Raw genomic sequence first — 23,342 nt, forward strand, 5'->3', positions numbered from 1 at the left:
TTATATTATAAAGTGAATCCATAGAAAATTAGCATAAATGAAGTGTAACTTTTTTTATGGACAAAAACCTATACTTAAGAATTGTGCTAAAGCTGACCTATGCTCCTAGACTACAGTTAATAAATTTATCTCACACATTTAGTTCTAATTTGCATGGAAATTCTGAAGACAGAAGGGACTTAGTCCGATCATTCATAGATTAACAATCTACTGTAACTACCTGGAGTGCCAGGAAAAGATCTCTCTACAGCTTTATATGCAATCAATGATTACTGATTTGCATGGGGCTACCTGCAACTGCAATTCTGTGCCTCAAAGCTATGCTCACTTACACACCTCCAGATGCTCATATTCCTGGAATCATTTGGATTTTTACATAAACTGTCTCATTTGTAACAGCCAGTGTTTGAGATATCATTAATACGATTGACCAAATTCCATTTACAGAAAATAAGACTGAACAGGCTTTTAATGTTCGCTATGCTTTGGATCAGGTTTAAAATCTTTTTCTTTCATTAATTAACATTAAACCTATAAGACCTTACTCAGTTTCTGATGTTAAAGACCTCACTGAAGATTCCTTCCTTACTTTACTTTGACCCCTAATTTGTTCCTCTATTACACTACAGAAATAATTGAATAACCTGCTTGCTACTTCAGGGTTTCTCTTCCACTGTCAACAGTCCAATTACATATTAGCCAGGTTGTAAAACTTTGTTGTATGTATCAGAAATTAAAGGAATTAGTAATAAGAAATAGGGACATCCAAGGAAATGCTGACTAAGCAAGAATAATATATGTACTTGTAGGTTATAAGAAGAAACGCTTCTCCCAAAATTTCTTATCTCAACTTTAATAGTCACGGGCTGAACAATATATTAAAGCGTCCCAGGTTAGAAATAGCTTCTTTAAATAACATGATCATTAGTTAATACACTCACAACTTGATTGAACTATGGTCAAAACAAAGCAGTTTAGAGGGTAGTGTTTCTACAAAAAACAAGGCACTTTCACAAACTATCCAATTATAAATTCAGATATGGCAACCAAGTCGACATTAAAATATTTATATAACCTGAAGTGTGATAATAAAAGCTTTAATAAATTCTGGGGGGAAAAGAAACCAAAAAAACCCTGCATAACCAAAAGTAAGGGGATGACTACTAAAAAGAGATGATTTCTCAAAGACTATATTTAACTCAGGCACAAAAGACATATATATTTTAAATTATTAATTTGAAAATATCTAATTATTTTATAAAAATAGCCTAATTTTTCATGGTGTTTAAAAGCACACTTTTTCATTATAGCTACAGTCAGGACCTGAACAAATTAAGAGATTGTGGAGCTGCTTTATTTTTATTCACTGGTTGAATCACTGATTCACTTTCTCTAAACTAGTTTACGATTCAAATATTTTCTCTTCCTAAATAACTTTATACACCTGGCATATTTGGGAATTAAACTTCTTAGATCATCGTTCTTTATAAATTCAACTCTCTTTGTACCTAAACGTACAAACACTGGAACACCTCAACTCCTTTGTATATAAACACTTAAGTCCTGGGATATCCATTTTTGTATTTCTATGAATTCCAGGAGGCCTGTTTGTTTTAAATCCAGATTTATACACACTACAATTGCTCCTTAAGGGAATTATATATATTTAAACAATATGGTCTAAATAAATATTTTGAGTTAGAGAATATTGTGGCTTCAAAGGAAGTTTTATTCTAAAGAACATTTTTGAAACGACATAAAACTTTGACATAGTACTTATTCACAATAATACAGAACCAATGTGATCACTCGCCAACTCACCCACAGTTAAAAAAAAAAATTATCATAAAACTATCAAAGCCAGTTAAGTCTCAAAAATGTACATGCTTTACAGGAGACAGTTGGGAAGAACAGAAGTGGATGAGCTTTCATTTTTATGAGCACATTCATTTCTTCCTTCATTCAGCTAAAGTATGACTGCTACCTACTCACGGCTGGGCACTATGAACTACAGAAAATACAGAGATGATGACAAAGTGGCAGAAAGGGGACAGCAAAAAAAAGTACAGACAGTTCAGTCAGATTGTTCCCTCCTAAATACACAGGGATCCCTACGTGGGTCAGGCTGATTCAGGCTATCAACCCTCCATGCCCCCAGGATCCTGATTCATCAAGAGTGCCCTATAATTCTTTCCTCCATTCACACATGACCGGTATTCCCAACTCCCCGTGAACAGTAACAATAATAACAAACTTTCTTAAGCCTGCAACTTATTAAAAGTAATTATTCCTTCTGCTTACCTTTACCATGGATTTCCTGAAAGAAAAATCCATGCACCCAGCACACAACTGCTTCCACTTCCTCACCACCACCTACATTTCAATTTTGCAATCTGAATTCTGCAACTGAAACCTCTTTCTCCAAGAGGAATGTTCTCATCACATGTGGTCCCTTTTCCAGTCTCCTTGTCGTCCCAGACCTCGATGCAGCTTGCAGCACTAACTTTCCTTCATAGAGACCAACTATCCTAGTTTTTCTGGCAGCAACTTCTCACTCTCTCTCCACTGTAAATAAATACAGGTGTTTCCCATGACCAGGCTATTCGCTCTTTAACTTGGCAATTCCATCCCCTCCTACAGCTTCAAATATCATCACTATGCAAAAATCATCACTTTAGAGCCAAGTACTATGTTAAGTGGCAGGAAATAGGTGCCAGAGTCCTTGTGCTCAAGGACTTTTCGGTCAGAGTTTGTGGGTAGTGGGTTTAGAGGAGAGACCCTAAGGACAGAAGGAAGCCCTTGAACAGGTCTAAGAAGCACCCTCTCTCCCTTTTTATTCCCATATTTTCTTCTACTAAAGGCAGGATATTTTTATTTATAACAGCAAACAATTATGTTATTATTTTATTAGCTAGATTTACTGGATAATTGCCATTTTCTAGATCCTGTGCTAAAAACATTACAAACATTAACTCTCTTAATCCTCAGAAAATACCACGAGGTTGGTACTATTATACCCTTTATTTCCCAAGCAAGGAAATGAAGGTAGAGACAATTAAGTACCTTGTCTAACGTTGCTCAACTAGTGAAGTCACAGGAATCAGACCCAGGTGTCTATGGGATCTACATCCCTCTAACTGGAAATCTTGAGTAACAACCCCATTCACAATTAGGCAGTCATGGAGTAGAGGCCCTCTACATGCCCTCCATCCCCACTGCGAATTGTTAACTCCTGCTCATCTCTCAGATTTCACCTCAAATAAGTACTTCCATTTCCCAGGACAGCTGCTCTTATCTCGTAATCAAGGCAAATTCCCCATTTGTCTCCTGTTTTACAGGGGATCTTTCTGTCATAGCACTTATCACAGATGTGAACATTATATTTCTAATTTATCTATAACTTATTATAGATAAATATCTCCTTATATATCTGTATGATTATTTGATTAAGATCCGTCTTCCTCTCTAAAATTTAAGCTCTATCAGGGCAGGGCAACACGCCCTTTGGGCAAATAATAGGTGCTCAAAAGGCACTTAAAGAAACAAAATTCTCTGAGCCCCTCTCCTCAACTGTGAAATGAAAATAATAGTAACATCACAACAGTGTCAAAAGACTTAAATGAAATAATGAATATAAGGCATGTGGCACTGTGCCTAGCAATAGTAAAAGCCCAATAAATGAAAACCATTTATGACCTCAAGAAACTTTCCACATATAATATTTGAATTATTTTTCCTTATGATTCTTCCCAATATATTAAGTTTTTCCAACACCTTGTAAAATGCTTAACACATATTTAGTCTTAATTAATAAATGAACACTTTGACATACATGAGGCCATATTATTCATACTATAATCATCTACAATGGGTATGACAGGGATTAGTAGTTTTAATACCTGGGTTCAGAAATGTTTATATACCTCTTAAATGATAGGGTGGATTTCCCAATTATTAATCAGTTTATTTCTATTACTCATAGAAAAAGGAAAAAAAGTACAATAAAAACCAGTATATTATAAATACATTCAAAGTGTATCTCAAATACATAAAATAGGGCAATTTAATTTAGAAATATTTAATTCCGTTTTGGTCAGTAACACTTTAATATTTGAATATTAAATAAGAGTGTATTTGAAAGTATTTTGGATGAGTTCCAAAGCCCTATTCAAATAATAGAGTCTGTTATCACTACAACTGAAGTCTCTTTCACTTTATTACACTCAAAGCTGGCTTGAAGTCTGCAAGTATATGTGAACTGAACATTAATCTTCTCACCAAATGACATTTCTCAGGAAAGCACAGGCTGGTGCTTCAGCTAATATGTAGTGTACCACACAAAAGAACTATACACAAGGCTGATTAATAGATCTCCTATTAGCTGTTTCTTGTTTGGGAACATTTACATAATTTACCTGATACAAAATAACAAAAGGCAAAAAATAAGGCCATGGGGCAAACAGAAACATAAAAACAGGAAGCATTACTCCTAAGGAGCAATCATAGAAAGAAAACCAACCCCACCCCCCATCCAAATCTACTAAAAATGAAACGAGAAAATTTTTAAAGTGGGGGGAAAAAACACACCAAACTAAACTAATTTCAATTCTGGATTTTGTCTTTCTGAAAAAATAAAATAAATAAAATAAAATAAAATAAAATAAAATAAAATAAAATAAAATAAAATAAAATAAAATAAAATAAAATAAAAAATAAAATTTTTTTTTTTTGAGCTCCCTTCAAGTGTTCATTATCCTTGGCAAAATCTCCCATATGTAACTAAAAATCCTTCTTAAATCCACTTTCTTCATATTCATTTCTCGGGAGGATACCAAGATTTACAACTTGGATTATGAAATTTTACTTGAGTCATTTTTAAATGTTTAATAGTTGAGTACATGACCTGCATTAAAACTAAATTATAGAAAAAGTTAATCATTAATATAGCATCCTTTCTGTCCCATCAGTTTCTACTGTAAATTTAGGTAGTATAATTTACGTGCATAAATTAATTGGCTATAATCAGTGGCAAGGTTCACTGTTTTTAGTTTTAACAAGAACAAAAGTCTTAAATTAAATTGTCTACTTTGGAAGTCACATGTAGGTATCGTAAACATGCAGAACTGGCCGACTGTCCATGCATGGCGTCGAAAGTCAAATGAACCTATTTACTGAGTGGGAAAATTGTCCTTCAAAGACTTCTACCTAAAAATATATAAGCAAACAAAAATATGGAAACTAACTTTTCCAAGAATGTCTCAGAACACACTGCAGTAATTACAAAGTGACAGCTACCAAGCATTGTGAAAGAACAGAGTGATCTTGTACATGGCCAAAAAGACACACAGAGATTAACACCTTCCACACACATTTACATATCTTGTGTATGAGAGCCTAAGACAGTAATTCAAGCATTACCACAAAGATTCTAAAAAACTTAAATTACAGTAATGGTAATTATGTCAGGAAATAGCTACCTGTATAATTTTCAGGACAGTGTTTTTCCCTTCCATTTTCACATGGATGGTCCATAAAACTAAGTGAAAAGAAACAGCTTCCAAAAGAAGTAGTTTGAGTGTTGGCTAAGATTTGAAAAACCTATAGAAGAACTGTGTCTTAAATTTGGCCAAATCACAACGCAGCTTGAGCAAAGAAATTTCTTTCTTTCTTTTCTTCATGGAGGACAGCTCCCGAGCTTACTTATGACCAACATGAACTAGACAGCTGCATGGGAAATTTGCTTGATTATAAAACTCATACATTATGAAAGTAAAGGTATATCCACCTGTTCTACTACAGGATTTTGCAATCAGGTATCAAAACAAGACAAGAATATGTGAGTTGGATATATGTAGGGCATTAATCAAAAGGCTCATGGTTTTAAATATCCAAATAAGTTTTCTAACTTTTAAAAACTAAGAAGTCTTATCTAACTCTGACCATGAGACTATTAATATGAAGCTATAATTGTAGTAAAGGGGGTATATTTTCTGTATTTATACAAAGAAACCTATAAATCTGAATCTGAATGGGCAATGTTCACAAGAAGTGTTTATCAGTGATTATGAAAGTGTACTGTGAAAGGGCGTTAAACTGCAACGTAAATGCCACTCACTACTCATAAAATAACAGTAATAACAGCGAATGAGAAGCAATCAAGTTATTCTGTCAGCTCAACAAAACCCATTAAAAATTCACATAATGGGAAATTATAGCAAAAGTATATATTTTATTTGGTGCTAAAAATAAATTTGAAATCAAAGAATTAATTAACCCTTCAATAGAAAGTTCCTTAAAATTTGTCTAATTTTTTTTAATGCCATATGAAGAAAGAGCAACATGATACAGATGATCATTTCGCTGTACTCATGTGCTCTGAAATTTCTTGATGAAATTTCTTGAGATCTTGTCCCTGAATCAGAAGATTTGAAAGCACAAGATCAGTCCAGACTCACTACACTACCTTCACAATCTGAAGTAATTGAGATTCACTGGGAAAAGGTGGCCCCCTGAACACCATTTACTGTTAAATATCAGATTTAAAATCTCATTGTGAATTTCTCTTAAAAGGTATGAAACCCCTCCCATCAAATGGTGAATGCATAAACAAAATATTGTATATCCATACAATGAAGTATTATTTGGCCACAAAAAGAAATGAACTATTGATACACACTACAACATGGGTAAACCTTGAAAACATTATGCTAAGTAAAAGAAGCCAGTCACAAAAAACAATATAGTATATGATTCTATTCATATGAAAAGTTCAGAACACAGAAACCTGTAAAGAGAGAAAGCAGGTAGTGGTTACTTTAGGCTTGCAGGGTGGGTTGGTGGGGGGGTATCTAAAGTATTTCTTTTTGAGATGCTGAAAATATTGCAAAAATGACTGTGATGATAGTTGTGGCATAACTGTGAATATACTAAAACACATGGAATTGTACACTTTAAATGGGTAGAATGTATGGCGTTTGAACTATATCTCAATGAAGCTGTTTAAAAAGGGGGGGGGGGAATAAAAACCCCTGCATCACCTAGTCTTTTTTAGTGGTGTTAATTCATTTAATTCATAAGATACTCTTCCCACTGGAGACATAATGTGGCATCATATCCATCTTTAACCAAGTAGGTCTTCAATATACAAATGCTAGGTCTGTAAATAAACAGAAGACAAAAACGAACAGAAAAATTTTACTGCTGCTCAAATTCGAAAATCCCTTCTACTCTGAAACTATTAAAACGTAATTATGTCTGTTTAAAAATTGACAATTATTTTTAGAATCTGTTGCTACTTTTCTATCAGGAAAATCCAGGATATCTTTTAAAAATCTGGGGGAGGGGGGAGGGTATATTCCTAGAAGTAACAGATCCAGAGACACAGAAGCATGGGACAGGCTGACGAATCTCAAAGGCTGGGGTGGGGGGGTGGGGGGTGGATGGGGGGATGGGAAGAGATTAACCAAAGAACTTCTATGCAAAACCCATGGACACAGACAAGAGTGTGATAAAGGCCTGGGGTAGGGGCAGGTGGGGGGTAGAAGGTGGTCAATGGGGGGGGAAGGGGACATCTGTAATACTTTCAACAATAAAGATAAATTTAAATAAATAATTTGGGGGAGAGAGGATCTCTCAGTTATAATGCTCAGCATATTAACATCAAGATACTAAGAAAACTAAGAATTCGTTTCAAATTGACAATGGTGAATTCTGCCATGTATACTAGCAAAAGTATTTCTCAATTTACTGTGATGAAAAAAATTACTTCATTGAAAGTCAAGAAATGAATTTGGTTTAGGGGGAGGGGGCAAGGAAAGAAAACCATAAACTTAAATAGATGTTTATACATGAGTGTGACTGTTTCTATGACTATGTGTGAATATATAAATACAAACAGGGAGAAAGGACATACACATAGACACATATATTTTCACAGACATGGATCCAATGAGCATCTGTAGTCATTATCTTATGACCACAGTCTACTATCAATTGACATGAAGAAGATCCCATTTAAATAATTTAGGAGTTCAGAGTAAAAATCAACAGCGGGATATAGCCAATTATATACGGAAAATACGCATGCTTCTATGGCATCAAAGCATATGCCAGGCTTTGGAGTGCGTGTGTTATGCCCCCCCCCCAATTAAATTAGGCCTATGGTAATACAAGCTACTTTGTTAGGCAGTTAGTAATATTAGAGAAACAGGAAATAAAAAGGCATTTCAATTTGGGCAGAAGCATTTTATTTTCTTACTAATAGTTAACAATTAAGATATTTCACTTATTGCCTGTATGTTTACAAATTTTACAGACTATTTAGGCAGCTGTGCTAACATAACTAGAAAGGAAATATTTTTTTCCATGAACATACCTATCATCTAATTGGAAATAAGGGGTTAGTTCACTGTAAAAAAATAACCACATTTCAACTAAACTCGGTCTACATTTAGCAGAATACACAACTTTATATGAGGAGCCAAAGCACCTCCAATATTATATGAATGCTAAGTAATATTCATCTCATTTCACCTTAATGTTGAATCAGCAATTTTGTATTCCATTGATATACATTTTATTCATTTTCACTAATGCAATTTGAAAGGTAGTAATGTGATTACATTTCTCTGTGGCATTCATGAAAACAATTACTAATATAATACGATAGGGAAGACATTAATAAGGAAGGGATTTATAATGAGATGCAAGATTTATAAACCTTTAAGCACTTTACAAAGAAATACTCATCATTAGGCAAGAAGCAAGACAAGGCAAAGCTTAAATTCTGGTATTTCAGAAGCAGCCTCAATCCGGGGAAGAACGATTTGCTGGTGACCAAACAGCGACGTGCAGAAGTAACCCAAGATTTGTCCCAAGCTGTGCCAAATGTAAGACATCATCCTAAACCGATGATGCCTCTTCTTCCCAGACAGCATGGGAAGGACTCCTTTAAAGAAGTCCCTCTAAATCTTTACCCTCTATAAAAGGAGCTAGCCACACGATTTCAAATGCCAAAGCACAGTAATCAATCCATTTACCAAGCAAGAGCATAAAGTGGATGACCTTTTAACTAAATTTACTCCTCTAGGTCTGAAACAAGAATTTACCCCAATGAAGCAACCATGGATACAAGTTGTTGCATTTTAGAATTTATCTTTTCAAATGACAACTCAGATTACCCAGGCCAACTGAGGCAATCTTTGGGAGACTAATAATACCCTACATTTGTACGGCACTATAAAGCTTGTATAATACTTCAAATACATTCTCGTATTTAATCATCAAAATCCCCCAAATTAGAGATTTTTTTCAAACAGCAGAAAATGAGACACTGAGATGTCCTTAAATGGCCACAGCCAGTAATCCCGCACTCTTTCCACTCTGCCTGTGTATGAGAGTCAAGGAGCCGAATAATCCCCCCTTGCTACCCTCCTCCACAGTGAGATATCCTCAGCTATTTTTTCCGCTTCAATAAGAGTTTAAGACCAAATAGGAGATGTAGATGAAACTATACACAGAGGGAGAGGAGTGGGCGAAGGTGTAAGCAACCTGAAAAGATAGGAAAACTGCTATGTAAGCAGTTAATTTACAGTAGGATTTTCTACAAAGTGGTACATTTTAGACAGAGAAAACAACTCTGAACAGCTTTCTATGGAGTCTTTAAATGGTTATAATAAAAAAGTCCAAAATCTGAAAAAGTGAGACAAACTATTCCTGAGAGCACTTGATTTATTTTACATCATCTTATCTCTACCTGTCTTGGGATTGCCCGTTAGCAGCATATCTCAATAAACATTTTAATACCTACCATTGTGTGTATAACTGTGCATCATTATGTCTGATTATGAAAGAATATGTTTCTTTGCCCAGGAGCAGACACCACCTCAGGAATCATACCTATTACAAATAATAATAATGATATGATGAACAGTCTACATGCCCTCTTATACCTAGGTCATAGACTCCCCTGAGGTCTGTGCTGAGACCTGGACTGGCTTCATTAGAGTGTCATATAAATCACTAAAGGCACATCTTGATTTCACCACTAGCTGAAGTCACTGAAATTTTTCAAGTGAAACCTCTCAGGTAATACATTTTTAAAAAACACAAATACAGTATTATCATTTCTTCTAAAAGGTGGTTTTCTTAAATTCAAATGTTTAGAGAAATCCCATAAATTTCTATGGAATCTATAAGCATCTGAGGATAAAACGTGCCCTGAGGTGTTGAAGAAACATTATTCTCTTTTTTCTTTTAAGGATTAGGAGGTTTAAAAGACAAAGAGAGACACATATTTACAAAAAAAAGACAGCAAGGGGCAGACCATCCAGCTGCTAACAAATGCTTCAACCTCACCAGCACAAGGAGAGACCTATGCAATGGCCGTCAGGAACTCTGAGCTAACTCTTGGAAATTAAGAAATAAATAGAAAGCCCTGTGGAAAAAGAGGGAGTCTTCCAGAACAATGTTAATGTCATCTTGGGCATGTGGACTGGGTTCACATGTGTGTCAGCGGAATCAACATAATGGGCTATAACAGCTTCGAAGCAGATAATATGGTCCATTGGGTCAATAATCCGTGAACTAAGAAGGATTTACTTGATAGACTACAAATGGTTCATAAGAACTCAAGAATCACTCCATCAGATCAAAAATCCAATTTTCATATGGTGCCTTTCCACGAATTAGCCAAAAGAAAGTAATAGCTCTGAAGGACTTCAAGGTCTATCAGTTTAAAATTTACTTTTTAAAGAACAGTGTGTAGGAGGAAGTAAGAATTAAATTCGTGTCTCTCCCTCTCCCCTGCCCCCAACCTATTTTAAGGGGAAATGTACATTTTATGACGGAAAGCTAATATAACACAGGAAATATTCAAGGAGCTTTGCACATTTTCGTATGGGTGCTCGAACGTATGGATCCAAACAAATGAAATACACACACAGATTCATTCTCTTGTTCTCTCTCTTTCTCTCTCTCTCTCTCTCTCTCTCTCATACCGACATAAATTATGACTAAGTAAATTACAAAACTATTTTCTATGATAGCAACGAAAAATAAAGATTTATATTTTCTTTTTGCTTCTTTACATGGTTTGTATCGTGGGTCTGCTGTGAGAGGCCTGTGGAGACAATTTGGGACAGCATATAGATACTGGCAAACACTTGCATCTTCACATATGGGAAAGTAGGCAAAAGAAACTATAAAAGGTAAACAGTAAAAACTAAATACATTTGCAACATCTGAGAGAGAGGAGAGGGTCAGTTCCTTGGATGGCTAAAGCTCATATAGCCAGTGTGTAGCAGAAACTGCAACTTCTGCCCACTCTAGAATGCAGAGAAATAGTAGCCTTTATTCTGTATTTGTGAATTTAACTGCAAAATCACACTAGATGATAGTGGTGGTAGATTACTTTTTTTAAAAAATGTAAGCCTATTTATGTGAATAATTGTATTTACTAAGTTCGCGGCAATGAAGAAAAGCAGAGAGAGAGAAAAAAAGCTCCAAAAATTTAACAGGCTGTAATTAGAATTCTTAACAAGAAATAATTCCTTTACTAGCGAAGAAAACGTGATCTATCACTTTGCTCTCAAAATGCTATCAGCCTCTCTTCATCATGAGGACAAAAGAAGGAATGTTTTTCTTTTTACAGGAGTAACACTAAATAAAATAATAGGTGTTTTTACATCAAAGTATACTAGCTATTGACATAAGCTTGGTCCTCTTAACTTTTACACAAGGGAAAGAAAAATTCCAATAATTCTGAAATAGATAAAACTTTTCTCTGTGGCTATGGCCATGTACTATTATATGTAACTGCTTATTTTTAAAAAGAGCCTTATTGGTGTTCTCTGAAGGATTTTCTTTTATACATAGCTTTATCCTATAATTTTGTCCCTGTTGGGCACGCTGCCTAAATTCAAACACAAACAGTCAAGCAATGAAGAAACATTAACACATTTACTGTGAACAAAAACTCCCAGTTGTACAGTGAAATTTTAATACATTTCAACTTATCTCTTTTACTAATGGGGAGAGTACAAACCCTGCAGGAATTCGCTCTGCAAACTGGTAATTACAGTAGACTCACTTTTTTTTATAATGCATATGTGTAGTCAGACACAAAAAACCCTGGCTGCCCTTTTGATGTAACTTACAATAGGAATGTTTTAAAAATTATGAACATCTACAGCAATTCTAAAGGAATGCATTATTTCATGGAAAACTGTCCTTTAACTCTGAATATGGACACAAATAGACATATATTTAGATATCTGCTTTACACACCAGAAGGCACAAGCTTTATCAGCATGTGCTTTTATGTAATTTTTCTCACAATCTAAGTGTACAGAATAAATTCATTTTTTTGCACAAAGCTAGATGTGATTTTGACTATCATAATTTATCTATCATATAAAGATGATATTCTTTCATTCCATGCCGGGTTTTCCTACTTTGTCTCCTCTTGTATCAGAGATTTAAATCTGTATATTGAGATCTCATAAAATCTCTTCATTAAATAATTAAGGATTTCAAACCAATAATTTGTCTCTCAGTATAGGCATATGTGCCCCCTGATGAAAAAGACCCTATGAAAATACTTGCAGAGAGCAAGAGCCATAGACTGTAGTATTAATAACAGGAGCACAGATAGATGACAGAAATGAAGTAAAATCTCTGTTGCTATTCACATCACTTGCTAGACACCTGATATTTATCTATCAAATTCTTGGTCCCATAACAACTTCTAAGAAATTGAAATCTGGTAGACTGCTAAGAGGCTATCAATATATAATTTACGTTAAACTCACGGTTCTAAGTATTGGCATAACTGGGGGATAAATGAAAGCAGAGAAAGCTTGCAAGTAGATATAATTTTTGTAATATTTTATGAATTTCAAAAATAAATAAATGAAGTTGCTAAAATGTCCATTTGTGCCTGAGTAGCAGCTACAAACTCCAGGGGTATCTATGTGAAAATGGAAACTATAAAATTCACATAAAACATACAGCATATACTACCAAAACATGCAAGTAGCTGTACAGAAATAACTTTCTGGCCATCCAACTTCAGATAGAGTGATGAGAGGTAAACATGCTCCACAGGCTATGGCCAAATCCATTCACCATTTTAAAGACATTTTAGAATTACTTAAAGTGTCTTCCTCTAAGGATTCACACCTAGCTCTTCTTCTAGGCAATATTTGTAACATTCTAACCCTGGGTCTCCCTGTCACTACAGAAAAAAAACACAAAAAACCTCTTCCCTACCATTACCATCTCTCTGCAACCAAAGCCCACTTAAATAATAGTGTGCCTGAAACAAACAAACAAACAAACAAACAAGAAAACTGAGCTCATCACAGTTCAAGAGCTAGGCATTTAGGCATTGGCTCTGTCATAGGCAATGTATCTATCCTTGGGCAACACCTACTGCTTCTATCTGGCAATGAAATGACATACTTCCCATTTTTTAAATGCCAAATGCCAATACATATATAATATACAAATGTAACACATATATATATAATGCTCTTTCCTTAAAGTCAGTTTTTATAACTGTCCATTTTATTCCTTGATTCAAGTGTTACTAAAAATATCAAGTAAGCTGTGGCTTTAATATGAAAAAATTAACAGAAGTACACGTCTAGGACAGCTACATGTACAACTTCAGCCTCTGCAAAATCCATTCACACTATATAAACATACTGAACACTGAAGAGCACCACCTTTACTATGTATGTGGTCTAACATAGACAAAGTATTCATGCTTTCATCTGCGAAGTCTATTACTCCAAAGACAGGCTAGAAGTTGTGAAACATAAACAAATATACCATCTGCTCCCTCCTAACTGAATTTTGAAGGCAAAGCAATCATTATTATAAATTGAATGCCAACCATACTCAAGTAATTCAAAGGGTTAAATCATAAATCATGTGCTACAGTGATTTACAACTTTCTTAGAATCAAAAGGAAAGACATAGAAATTCAATGTTCTGATTCCCTCACTGCAAGCACAGCGATAGCTGTGAGCAAAGGCCTACATAAGCAGCCCTTCACAACAAAACACACACACCCTCCTAACACCTTCTCCAAATGAATGGGTCCCTAGATTTGCATTTCAATAAAGGTAAAAAGTAGGTTGAGAGAGTTCATCTGAATTCCCAGCACAAGCTGATGAAATCCTCCCATCTGCTTTCCCGGTCTGAAAAGGAATGAAATGGTATTATAGATTCCTGGTTAACAGGTAATACATGAAAGACAGGTATATGCTATATTAATATATATTTAACACTTTCATACATTTCAGTTTTTCTTTAATGATTTAGAGGACATATCCATATGCTGTGGTGCGTCCACCTCTTCAAAACGAGTACCATTGGGCAAGTCAATATATTATTGGATGATTGGGTGATCAAATACACACAAAGCTTTGGTGGTCTGCAAAGAATGATAAAGGAAGACAGCAGCAACCAACAAAGTTTCCCTGCATTTACCACTTACCCACATTCAAAACTCCGATATAGAAGAAACTTATACCTAACCTACATTATGTATTTTAAATAATCCAAGAGGGACCCTAAATAGATAACCACAGACCAAAGATACTCCTATTCACACAACTGGGCATCAGTGCCAAAAACAAAGGATAACAACAAAGGGCAGAGTACAAGTTGGTTTTCTGCAAAGCACCTTATAGTTTTGTAAGATGACTGTTTCCTACACTATTTACACAATTAGCATGTTCCACTTGGGTGAACCATAAATAGATCAGGAAAGCACAATTCAATATGATTTCACTTAAACATTATCTGAATATCCATACAGCTGACAGTGAACATGTTTTAATATTTTATGTTTGATCATATCCAGTGAATGTGAAGCTATTATTTTAATTGTAAAATATATTACCTGTGTTCAAGTTAGCACTGAGGCATAGCTACCAGATGGCATGCCTGGGATATAAGTAGGAGTGATAGAATTTTAGAATTGGGTGTGTATTCATACAGTATTGTTTTTCTTTAGACTAGTAGTCTATATACAGATTCAGCTTTTTACCTCTTAATCTGAGATTAACAAATTTTAGAGTTAGACTACATAATACTTCTCTAGTCAACTACTAATTATCAAACATGATTGCAATATTTATCTCCATGAAAAATACTTTCAGTTCTGTGTATCAACTCATTGAAATAGAGATTCCCCCTCTAATTAATCTCCTTGCTTAATGTAAAAATGTTAATAATAGGGAGGAAAAATCCTTCAGTGCTGAAAGTAATATAAAGTGGTAGTGCTATGTCAGTGACTAAGGCTTGTGTGTGTGGGGGGGCTATTATACCTGAGTTAATAACTTGAGACTTTCTGCACACAGGTGTCAGGTATGTTCCTTTGCATTTGAGAACACATAACATATAAAGAAGAGGGGTGAGAAATGTAAAATCTATGCTAATAATGCCTCCAACATGAAACTGCTTCTTGCTTTAATTTGGAACCACAAAAAGCAGTGCTGGTGAACCTTTTATGATTTAGGCATCAAAGGGAGTTTGCACACTAAAGGTGAGTTTACCAATGTGCTGAGAAAACAGTTTCTTAGCACAATCTCATCTTTTGCCACATGCTTCCACTTCTTTAAAAAACAAAGCAAAACAAAACCCTTATCTATTAACTATAAAAGAATAGGTCTGTATCAGAATCGTCCGTGGCACTTTTCAGGAGTACAGTGGTCCAGGACTACACTCCAGAATTAATGAATTAGAATCTCAAGTGCACTTGCACAACCCCAAGAGGGACTGTGCCCTGTCAAATTTTGCAGCCCAGGAACCCAAGAAATCTCACCCTGGTGTTGGCCCTGCAATTGTTGATATTACTGTGGTGCTTGTAAGAGGCATGGAACTGCGCTTAGAACTAAACAAATGGTCAAAAATGCAAGAAGATGCTCTGTTTGAAGGACTTCAGGGGTGAAGGGAAATCCCAAACTTGTTTCACATCCCTTTGGACGTTGTGAGGGAAGTAAGCAGTTTCCTGAGAAAGACCTCAGGAGCTTTTCCAACATTAGAAAGCAGAGCCTCTCACAGGGAGCTGTGGTCCAAGCCAACTGTTGAAGTGAGTTCCCACTATGTACTCCTGAGCCTGTTACTGATGGAGAGGGAAAGAGGAAGCTAGGGAGGGCCAGGGTCTGGGTACCTAAATGACTATCCACTTTCATTTTAAATGGATGCAGGGAGGAGGCATAAATGATTAATAATGACTAATCAATTCCCTGAGTAATTCCCTTCCTTCCTACTGCCACCACTCACCAATTTTTCAATATGCATTTTAAAAAGCAGAGTTTGCCTACAACTGGCAACAATTGCAGTCACACATTTCTATAAATGGAAGGCAGATAATAGCTGTACATTTTAAAAGGTAATGTGTAGGTAAGTGCCTACACATGACCCACCACAGTCCCTCTAATATATCTGCTCAGTAATGTTTCTCTTCCCTTCCCAGTTCCATCCTTTGTACATAATCATTGAAGTATGGAAGCCATATATACAGCAATCAAGTTTTGACATACTTAAAAATTGCTAAAGATGGGGTACTAACCTGCTTTCTGTTTTTTGGTCATTCCAAATCCCTTACAGCAACTAAATCCTTCATTCCAGACCCTTAGGAATACAAAGCAGGTTCTACTCCTAATTTATGGTAATTGTAAGTGAATTGGGCCAAATGGCTCCCAAACTGATTTTTGAAAACACTGATATACCCTCTTCTGGCTTCTTATTTAAGAAAGAAAAAAAAAAAGAAAAAAATATTAGTTTATTAGATGCATTAAAATGTGAGGTCGCGTGGTCTGTTAATTTACTATATTTACTAATAATTTAATTACACAATAGAGATTTTTCACAGCTAAGTGATAACATTTGGAAGTCTCAATATTGTGAAAGGTGAGGATAACATCCAATGGCATGGTGGTCAGCAAAGGGGTTTTCAGTGAATTTTTCCCCAAGTCAAATAACAATGCTGAAGATGATATACACTGCAGGAACAGGGGTAAGAAAAGGAAAGTCAAAATATGTGTTATGAAAGCTAGCAAAATCTGAGGAAAAGTCCTCCCCTCAATGCCACACACTCCATCTGTGAGCCCACTGTATGCCCACCCAGGCCTGCTTTCACAGCTCAGGGCATACAGCAATGCCAATTAGTGTCAGCTGTGATGGGGTTTTAGCAACACAGCCCTTGTCTTAGAGGAAGTGGGCTGCAACCACCAACTTACTGTACAGAGGCAACCTAACAACCCATTAGGTGGAAATGACTTTCCAGCCACTTTCTCCAGGGACTACATCAGAAACTGATGGCTTAGGCAGATGGGAACATTTTTACATTTCTGTATTAACTGTATCCAGGAAGGTGGATTTTTATCATTTGATGCTGCCCAATCCTCATTCCATCTCCTTTCTCCTCTCTGTTTATTTCTCATTCCCTATAATATTGATATACAATAGTACCTAATAAAATGATGAACGAAACCCTTTAGAAGGCTTGGTGGGGGAAGGGGAAAAGCAGGGAAAAGGAAGTGAATGGGAGGGGAAAAAAGGACATTTGCAATACTTTCAACAATAAAGATAAGTTTTTAAAAAAAATAAGAGGGAGGTGTATCACTGTGTGCGTTAAGAGCATTCTACAGGGTCATCCACTAAATCTTTTCGGCATTGCTGAAAACAAGAAATTTAATTACTGGAATATTGTTCTGGAGTAGCATTCTGTGTTTTGAAAGATACTGATGGTAAGTTACCCTTAATGCCTCCAATTCTCAAACTGGTATTAGATTTGATTAAGTCTATCAAAAACCAAACTATTCCTTAGCCCAGGAAAGAATGGAGTCAGGCACTGCAAACAAGAATGTTTGCCCTTTCGTTGCAAAGTCAAGGCTGGGCGCTCTAACCCACCATTATACTCATGAGCATGAGTTGTTACAGTGCTAAAAACAAAATTCACCTCCATTCATATTATCAGATAGAATGCTAATGTTATACAAGAAAACTTGCAATCAATTAAAATTTAAATCTTCACATTCTTTAAAATGTCCATTCAAAAACAAACAGAGGAGTACTAAATGTAACCCACGTAAATACTTGTTAAATGTTTTCAACAACCAGGTCTGTCCTCGCTAATCCACTCAAAAGAAGTCCATGTGCAAAACTGCTCAGTCGAAAAACATCACTTAAAACATTAAACATCCATGTACATAAACTTTATTAGCAATAAGCATATCTCAAGCACTTTCATAATAGAAGTATCCAATAATCAGAATATCCTTTTCGGTCCAAGATGCTTCTGTTTGGACAGAACAAAAAGGATACAGGAGGATGGAAGTGCTCTGAAATCTGGCCATAATATGAGGTTTTTCCATAATATTTTCATTCTAGGTGAGCTTCAACCCCTCAAATCTGCTGTTAGTGTTCCCACTCGTAAATTCAGCTGAGCTTATTAATGCAGTGAGAGATGTAAATTTTTCGTTAATATTTTTCTCCTTATGTTTTCTTAAAAACCCTTCTCTGGAGCTCCCACTGACAAATTAAATCTCTTATAAAACATCTAATATGGAATATTCTGTCACAGTCCTGATTAGAACATGTTTAGAAATTTATCTAAACTGAAAATTTCTTTCCTTGCCCAAATCAAATATAAAAAAGATATAAAGGTATCTAAACTCTAGTCAATAAAACTCTGTGAGTTTGTATATTAAATAAAATCTCATATAAATAATAGTAAAGGCCTTGAGTTCTATTTTATTTGGATATTGGCAAGATAGTCAATTCCTTTTATCTTGTTTAAATTAGCTTACAGTTTTAAAAACACTAACGTTTTTCCTACTTATTCAACAGAAATATAACTTATTATAAAGCAGATATCTAGGTACTACCTTAATTAGAACACCAGTCTCTCTGTCTCTCTCTCTCCCTACCCCGAATGTGTATATACACAGAGATTTTTTTTTTAATTTATAGCAATGTTCTGTTAATACCATTACATCCCATTTTTTAATTTTATAAAAGCAACACTGAACTGTTTATTTTTATATATTATATGTTTATTTTTAAAAAGCTCTATCACATAATTTGAATTCAAAGCAAAATTCAAAAAATTTTCTTTAGAAGGAAACTATTTTTCATTTAAAAGATCCTGTAAGATAGTGATGATGGTTACACAACACTATGACGGCTTTAAAAGCCACTGAATTGGCTACTTTAAATAGTGAATTTTATGTTACGTGGATTTTACCTAATAAAGAAAATAGACCTTGTAAAACAAAAGACAAAAGTACTTCTGGGTGTTGATCTGTTTTTATGTGTTTATTTTAGTTAAACTAATATGGTTGCTGTAACAAACAAATCCCCTCATTTTGGGTAATTAGAAAAATAGAGTATAAATTTTAATGGACATATCTCCTTCAACATAGACTCCATATAATGTCCTCTCCCACATGTCAAAGAAAAAGTCACTATTCTAAAAGCAGGACTTTTAACACTGCAATTGCTTTCTTTATAACATACTGAATAGGCTGTGCCACTACAAGGAGGACCTAAATAAATTGTTAAGGAGCATAAAGAAAGGAAATATCCTACTTCAAGATGTAGTGAATATATTCTTTCCATATTTCATACCAATAATACTGGCCAAAACTTCCTATGCACTTACTATATACCAAGCACTGTTCGAAATGCTATACACAGAAAAATTCATTTAACCTTGACAGTTACCTTATCAGGAGAGTATTACACTATCGTTACCTCCATTTTATAGGTAGGGAAATCAAAGCACAGAGACATAAACTAACTTTCCCAAGGCTGAGTCAGGATTCATACTTCTGCAAGTCTAGTCTGCTATCCAGGCTCTAAACCACTAGGCTTTACCATCTCAAAGTTTTTAAACCTTTATTTATGTCCCATAACTACCATGAAGTAACAAGTGCTATTTGCCTTACTTAACACCTAAGATGGCATGAATTTAAGTTTTTCTTATTGCCAGAGGAAGAACCCAAGGTGGGAATTTCAGAAAATACAAAATAGGAGTATATTATAGTAACAAAGAAGACTGGAGCCGTGAGAACTCGCATTTTTAGAATTCAGAGTACACACTGACATACTTAAGTCAAATTTAAAAAGAAGACAGTCCAATCTCTCAAGAGCTGTCTTTTTTTAAGCCAGTCATTTAGAAGACCCACTCATCAAACGAGTAAAGGGCTTAAAACTTCAGTGTGGAGCAAGTGTGGGGTCCTAAGTAAGAGAAATGACTATTTAAAACTAGCTTGCATGTGTATTTAGAACAGTGAATAAAGAAATGTGTAGAAGACGCAATTTAAGAGAACGGAGGAAAATGTTTTTTAAAGGGATTCACTTTAAAAGGTAATAATGAAAAAGAAAAGAAGATCATGCTAGCAGAGACTATGAAGAATAAATTAGAGGAAATAAATACTCATTTTTAAAAGGGGGATTCACATTGATAAAAGTAATGTGAAACCTCAGAAAAAGAAAAAAATTGAGAAAACAGAGACAGACGACGATTCAGGAATGTAGAAGAAAGGGGAGGATGTTCCTAGAGGTGCTGGGGCCGGGGATCGAGCCTGCATCCGAGGTATGTGCCCTTGGCTGGAACTGAACCCAGGACCCTTCAGTCCACAGGCCAACACTCTAACCACTGAGCCAAACTGGCCAGAGCTAGAGGTGCCATTTAAAGAAACACAGGGCTCAGGCCACACTTACAAACTTGGTCATAACCATTTTAACTCTGTTAAGGCGATTCAGGTTTAAACACAAAGAGCTGTGATAAAGGTTACACTTACGGGGTGAATGAACTATTTTATTATATTCTTATTGAATACATTTTGGAGGCAAAAAATAAAATAAAGTAGCGCTTTTGGTTTTTCTACCTTACCAATCTTGTTAAAAATAATGCACTGAGAAACCCACAACTCTACTTGAACACAGCACAGGGTGTGCTAATGTGTTCATTTTTGACACACAGACCTGGCTTTTATTATCGGATGAGGTCCTTTTAAAGACTTGAAATTGGAGGCGATGTTTTCCTACCCTTTCGAGGCAGTTCAGACTTCCAGATGGAAAGCCCCTTAATATTCTAGTCACAAGCTCTAGTGACCTAATTTATAAATTAACAAAAATTGACACCTTTTTAAAAAACACAAAACAAGGATAAGAAACTTGGCTCGCATGAAAGGTTAGTGCGTAAGCACAATCTTTAACCAGTCAAAGCGGTTTGTGGGACTCTCCCCCCACTTATTCTTATTACCATATCTACTCCCTGGTTTCCAAAACCCCTGTGGTGGAACTGGTAGCCACACTGCCAGCAGTGGCCCCACATCACTGTTTACAGTGAGCAAACAATTTCAAAAAACTTTTCAGTAAATAATGCACACCAGGGGGAGGCAGGTGAGAGGAGAGTGAGAAGCCTGTGATTTACCAAACCTATCCTTATCCTCAATTTTCCACGAACAAAGAAAGATCCCTTAGGGTACTCCCCACTTAACTGTGTGGACTTGTCATCCAAGTTATTGGTCTTCTCTGAGCCCCAGTTCTTCACTTGTAACAACAGAAGGATACTACTCTTTAAAATATTTTTATTGATTTTTAGAGAGGAAGTGGGAGAGAGAGAAACATTGATTGGTTGCTTCCTGCTCGCCCCCTACTGGGGATCAAGCCCCAAACCTGGGCATGTGCCCTGACTGGGTATCAAACCAGCAACCCCTTCCCTGCAAAGGACAACACCCAACCGACTGAGCCACACTGGCCAGAACAGAATGATACATTAGTGATCATTTGTTTAAAGAGTTTCACACAGTCCCAGACACATAGTCAGTGGTAAATGAAAATTAGTATTATGAGTATGAATCCTTATCTTACACAAAATAAGCTTTGAAAATATAATTTCTGATATAAATAATATACGGTTTTAAGACATACAGTTTAAGTACATTTGCCCTCACCACTTACTATATAAGTACAGGTAATAAAAAGAGATCCTGACAGGCTCTGGTGGGGTAGCTCACTTGGTTAGAGCGTCATCCCTATATGCCAAGGTTGCAGGTTCGACCTCTGTCAGGGGCATATAAGAATCAACCAACAAACACATAAATAAGCAGAACAACAAATTGATGTTTCTCTCTCTCAAATTAATAAATTTTTAAAAAGAGAGAGAATCTGACAGGAGGAGGACATCAGAGAGACCTAAAATCCTTGAGTGCTACTTCCACAATTATCATTCACTCATATATGAAGTTAAAACAGGTGAAAATCAAACTCGACACTTCAACTTCCTCTTCCATGACATGCATGAGTTGAAATATGCTCTGAATTTCCTCCGATCTCTAGTTTTACACATTTTATAATAATGTATATGCTTTTAGTATGGGCTTATACTTCCTAAATATCATACCTCTCCAACCTAAATTTAGTCTCCTGAACAGAAAAGAATTTTGGATTTTGGGGGGCCTAGAACACTGCCCTGTGAAAGGAAGGGGCCCAAGGCAAGCTGTCTGAGTGAAAGGCTGTTTGATGGAGAAAGCTGGCTAACTGATTGGCTGGAGAAAATGGCACCACAGGGGGCCTTTCAGAGCCACCATTCATGAGCTCAAAGAGCTTTTCTAGTAAAAGTTTCAGAAATGAAATGATTAGTGCAACAAATATTTGTCGTTCTGGCCTACTCTGTGCCAGGAACTACAGATGAAGACATAGTACTGTAAGACAGTATCCTCAAGAAACTTAGTTGGCAAGATAACTAAGATAGACCAGATGTTAGGGCACATAAAAAGTCTCTGTAGGTTCAAGAAGATTGAAATCCTGTCAAGCATCTTCTTGGACATTTACGCAATGGAATACTATGCAGCCATAAAAACGAAGGATCCCTTACCCTTTTGAGCCAGCATGGTGGGACCTGGAGAGTATTATGCTCAGTGAAACAAGCCAGCCAGAGAAAGACAAGTGTCACATGATCTTATTCATATGTGGAACCTAATGAACAAAATAGATCCAGAGACATAGAAACATGGAACAGACTGATGAATCTCAGAGGGAAGGCAGGGGCGGATGGGTGGGGAGAGACTAACTTAAGAACTTATTTGCATATATGCATAACCCATGGACACAGACAATAGTGAGGTGAAGGCCTGGGGGGAGGAGTACAGAGGGGAGGGGATTATTGGGGGGTAGGGGGACATTTGTAATACTTTCAACAATAAAGATCAAATTTTTTTTTTTAAAAAAGCAATTTAAAGTGGAATGGGAGTAAACACAGGATGCTATGATGTACAGAAATGCTGTATCCCCAACCTGCCTTCTGGAGAAGG

The 23,342-nt window shown here is 35.9% G+C and overlaps 1 protein-coding gene across 19 annotated transcripts in view; it reads right to left on the minus strand.

Annotated features, from left to right (window-relative positions):
- Nucleotides 1–23,342, minus strand: part of BNC2 (basonuclin zinc finger protein 2) — a 402,482-nt gene that overhangs the window by 143,575 nt on the left and 235,565 nt on the right. Inside the window, exon 1 of one of the 19 annotated variants that reach the window (XM_081151988.1) lies at nt 2,302–2,358. The exons of the other annotated variants lie outside the window; for them this stretch is intronic. Coding sequence (XP_081008114.1) covers nt 2,302–2,334 — 33 coding nt within the window. The 5' untranslated portion in view covers nt 2,335–2,358. Of the gene's footprint in view, nt 1–2,301; nt 2,359–23,342 lie in introns of those variants that run through there. 19 annotated transcript variants of the gene reach the window in all.

Source organism: Miniopterus schreibersii, assembly GCF_964146895.1.
Source record: "Miniopterus schreibersii genome assembly, chromosome: 11".
Lineage (NCBI taxonomy): Eukaryota > Metazoa > Chordata > Mammalia > Chiroptera > Miniopteridae > Miniopterus > Miniopterus schreibersii.